The sequence below is a fragment of the Protobothrops mucrosquamatus genome, unplaced genomic scaffold (genome assembly GCF_001527695.2).
Source record: "Protobothrops mucrosquamatus isolate PMUCROS unplaced genomic scaffold, P.Mucros_1.0 scaffold_199, whole genome shotgun sequence".
Taxonomy (NCBI): Eukaryota; Metazoa; Chordata; class Lepidosauria; order Squamata; family Viperidae; genus Protobothrops; species Protobothrops mucrosquamatus.
The window spans coordinates 20,085-23,855 of record NW_015386275.1 but is presented as its reverse complement, the minus strand read 5'-3'; the positions used below and the strand labels follow the sequence as shown (position 1 = coordinate 23,855).

The 3,771-nt window shown below is 33.5% G+C and overlaps 1 protein-coding gene across 1 annotated transcript in view; it reads left to right on the top strand.

The window, feature by feature from the left end:
* Nucleotides 1-290: 290 nt before the first annotated feature.
* LOC107296199 (glycoprotein Xg) overlaps nt 291-3,771 on the top strand; it is a 19,285-nt gene continuing 15,804 nt past the window's right edge. The window contains exon 1 of the mRNA XM_015825551.1: nt 291-422. Coding sequence (XP_015681037.1) covers nt 365-422 — 58 coding nt within the window. The 5' untranslated portion in view covers nt 291-364. The remainder of the gene's footprint in view (nt 423-3,771) is intronic.

Sequence of the window (3,771 nt, the reverse complement as noted above, 5' to 3'; positions counted from 1 at the left end):
ATTTGTAAAGGTTGGGAATTTTCTTTGAAGAGAGATGAGTAACGAAAAAAATTGATCCAGGCCTCTTCAGGGCTGCCAGCAGTTTGATTCGTCCCATTTTCTCAATGTAAATACCTCTTACTACGTATTAGTTAAGGGATGATTCTTGCAACATCTATGTGTGGGTGTTGCATTAAACAGCTGCTAAATGTTAAACTAGTTTGTGACTGGATTGTGTTTTGTTCCCACCTTCCCTGTTAATTGGACATTTAAGGCATCTACAAGATTTGAAGGTGTTGTGGTTGGAGAGATACATACTTTACTAAGAATTTTTTTGTTTAATTCTAATATCTTTACTTCATGTTATAAAAATAAAAGCCAAGACATGGTGAGGCTGCCAGTTGCTTTTTTGTGCATTGGATACATTCTGTTAACTCTTGCAGGTAAGTTATTGGATTATTTGGTTTTGGTGATGGATACTATGTGTAATATTGATATAATTCTAGTGTTTTTCTAAAACAAATTATTTTAGACTCAAGTTATATCAAAAGCCCACTTCTTTACTTCAAGGTTGATAGGAAACTGATATACCACGTCGTATGTTAATTTATCTCAATAGCATCAATATGACAATTGAACCTATGGCATGTGTTGATCACTGACCAATATTGAGCGAGACTATTGTCAGAGACCGTATGCCTTCCATAGCTGACTTCAGATGTATGTATATGTTCAATTATATGTAGGTGAAGCTGTGAATGAAAATCAGTAACATGAGTTGTAAATTTTAAAAATTGATCTCTCATTTGTTTCTAGTGTTCACACCATTACAGGACAATTTCTAAGCTTCTAGTTTGAAGCAATTATTTAAAAAAGTAGGAACTAGACAACTGCAGGTATAATTGGATGCTACTGATTTTTAAAATAGCTTTCACCTATATTTTAGATTTTTAGAATGAAAATTATCTTGGTTGCATAGACAATAAAGCTGTTCTAAAACAAAAGCCCTTCAATACTTAAAACTTTGCAACACTTTTGGTGCCAACGATCACAGTCTTGTTTCGTATGAATACAATTTGCACTCATATTTTCCCCTGTAGAAATAAAAATTTCTAACTTGATGTTGGGATCATTTTATTTCCTTTTTGTACAAGTTTATTCAGGATAAGATTTTATGAAGTTTTAACATGGCATGTCAGAGCATCTGCTAAATAGAAGATAAACTGAAATTATGAATATCTTTGAAATGAATTAAATCATCTTTGGAAACCTATACAGTACAGGCAATATTCATTTAGTTTTCACTGTAAGCCTATCTACTGAAATATTCAAGCTGATACTGAATTTTACAATGCAAACAATCCCATCATGATATATTCATTACTTAAAATTATCAAGTTGATTCCCAAATTATAACAATACATTCATGTATAATTTACAAAATGATCTTAGTTTTTATTAGAACTTTGAAATAAAATCCAAGTTAGTAGGCATAAACAAAAGTGCCAAAACAAATGTACTTTCCAGATATTAAAGAACTTTAGTTCCCATAACTTTTACCTCAAGTAGGTGATCATGAGAGTTTTATTCAAATAATAACTGTTAACAGCTGTAGTATGTAGCATCTACATATTAATTGTAGTATCTTCTCCATTCACCAAAGCTACAGCTTTTCTACTAGCAGTGATAGAAAAAGAAATAATTCAAGTCTGTCTTCTCTTGATTACAATTTGTAGTTATTTTTGTCAGACACGAATAACCAGGAATTCAAGCACTAAAAATTTATTACATGCTACCTATACATAAGAATCTGATCCACCAATGGTCAAGCCAAAATGGTGCTAAATAATGGTCAACGGAATTCACAGGGGGCTGGATGTAGTTTTTTTATGGGAGAGCAAAGATTCCAAACTGATGGAACTTGATCTCACTATTGGGTCAGCCTGCTCATCTACAATTTTGTTAATGGAAGATATGACAAGTTTAGTAAATTATTAAAGTCTCCAAAAAAGTTTCTGAATAAAAGGTAAATGCTTCTCAGTGCCCTCTGAATTTAAAAAGTGTTAACTTTGTGTAAATTTGTTGGTCTGTGACCATAATAAATATTGATAGATTGTATAAATTTGATTTCAGCATACAGCTTTGATTGGAAATCTGTCTGGTGTTTTTGATCAAATTTCTTTAACTACACAGTCTGAAACATATTTAATGACTAAGCTTAAATTACTAAAGTGTTTTGGAATTTCTTTCAACTTTTTTCTAAGTTGAAAGAAAAAAATATGGGAAAATTATTGCAGCTGGTTCTCTTTATCTACAATGGATGAGAATGAGGAATGGGAATGTTAAAGAAAAGAAGATGGTTAATGTGAATTTGGTAAAAAGTAATCTGTGCAGCCAAATGAATCTAGATTCTTATTTCTAAATGTTTCAGCCTTTAAGCATAACACGCATTAAGTCAAGTATGTGGACTTTCTAGTTCCAAAATAATTGCATTGGGAGTTGCCTCTTTATGTAACTACAATTATGAATTTCACATGCAGAGACAGCTCTACATGCACGCAGTGTGCTTTACAAGATGTATTCTTTGTTATACTTATTAATATAAAATTTATTAAATGGTGTATGTTTGGTAGGGAACTTCCATTTCCCTTCCTTTTCTACACATGAGCCATATATCAAAAATACTTTTCATATTTGCTATATAGCTTGTATTTCCCACCCTCTATCCTTGATTCAGTCTTGATTACTTGATTCAGTATTCATTATCTCTCACAATAATACCTTAACGCAGGGGTGTCAAACTGGCAGCCCATGGGTCGGATGCGTCATACACAGGCCATGCCCACCCTGGCTCCGCAAAGGCAAAAAAGTTGTGATATGTCACGATACATCATGTGATCGAGTTGACACCCGTGACTTTTAAAATGTTAATTATATTGTCATAAAATCACATTATTTCATTTTTATAGCTTCTATGCCATATTGATATGTTCACGACCCCTCACCAAATCAGAACGAGGCATGACTCAGATAACATCATGCCAGTGTTATTAATAAATACCGTATGTTTAAGTATACACAGACATATTTCATTTGTGCCAAATATTGCTCTAGTAATTTCTAAATCTATGTAGAAATTTTATTTGCTTTCCCTCCAATTACACCTGTGGCCATTTATTCCTTCCACATTTCTATAATCTTTTTGAGTTTTGGTACCTGACAGCTTGATTGTTATCTTAGTCCTGTTTTAATCCCACAGCTTTCTCTTAACTAGACCAATTTTTCACAGGGTCAGTGTTTTATAACAACTTTTTTTCATACTCACCATCAACTTTTTCTTCTTCCTCATTTCTTCCAGAGCCCATTATTCATTATTATTGTATTTGTCTCTCTCCATGCTGCAATTCTAGTCCATTATTGTTTTATAATAGGAAAGAACTGCACTGTTATTGGTGGTGTCCTATGCAGCAACTTTCCCCACAGTTATGAAGATTCAGTGACATTAGTTGTTCATCTAACACTTTTTTCAAGGGTTCAATTCCAGATTATAGTGCTGCCCAACATTTTCTCAGTCCAGTAACCAATACTACTACTAATAATAATAATAAAGTTGGAAGGGACCTTGGAGGTCATCGAGTCCAACCCCCTGCCCAGGCAGGAACCCTATACCATTTCAGACAAACGGCTGTCCAGTCTCTTCTTAAAAACTTCCAGTGTTGGAGCATTCACCACTTCTGGAGGCAGGTTGTTCCATTGGTTAATTGTTCTAACTGTCAGGAAGTTTCTCCTTAG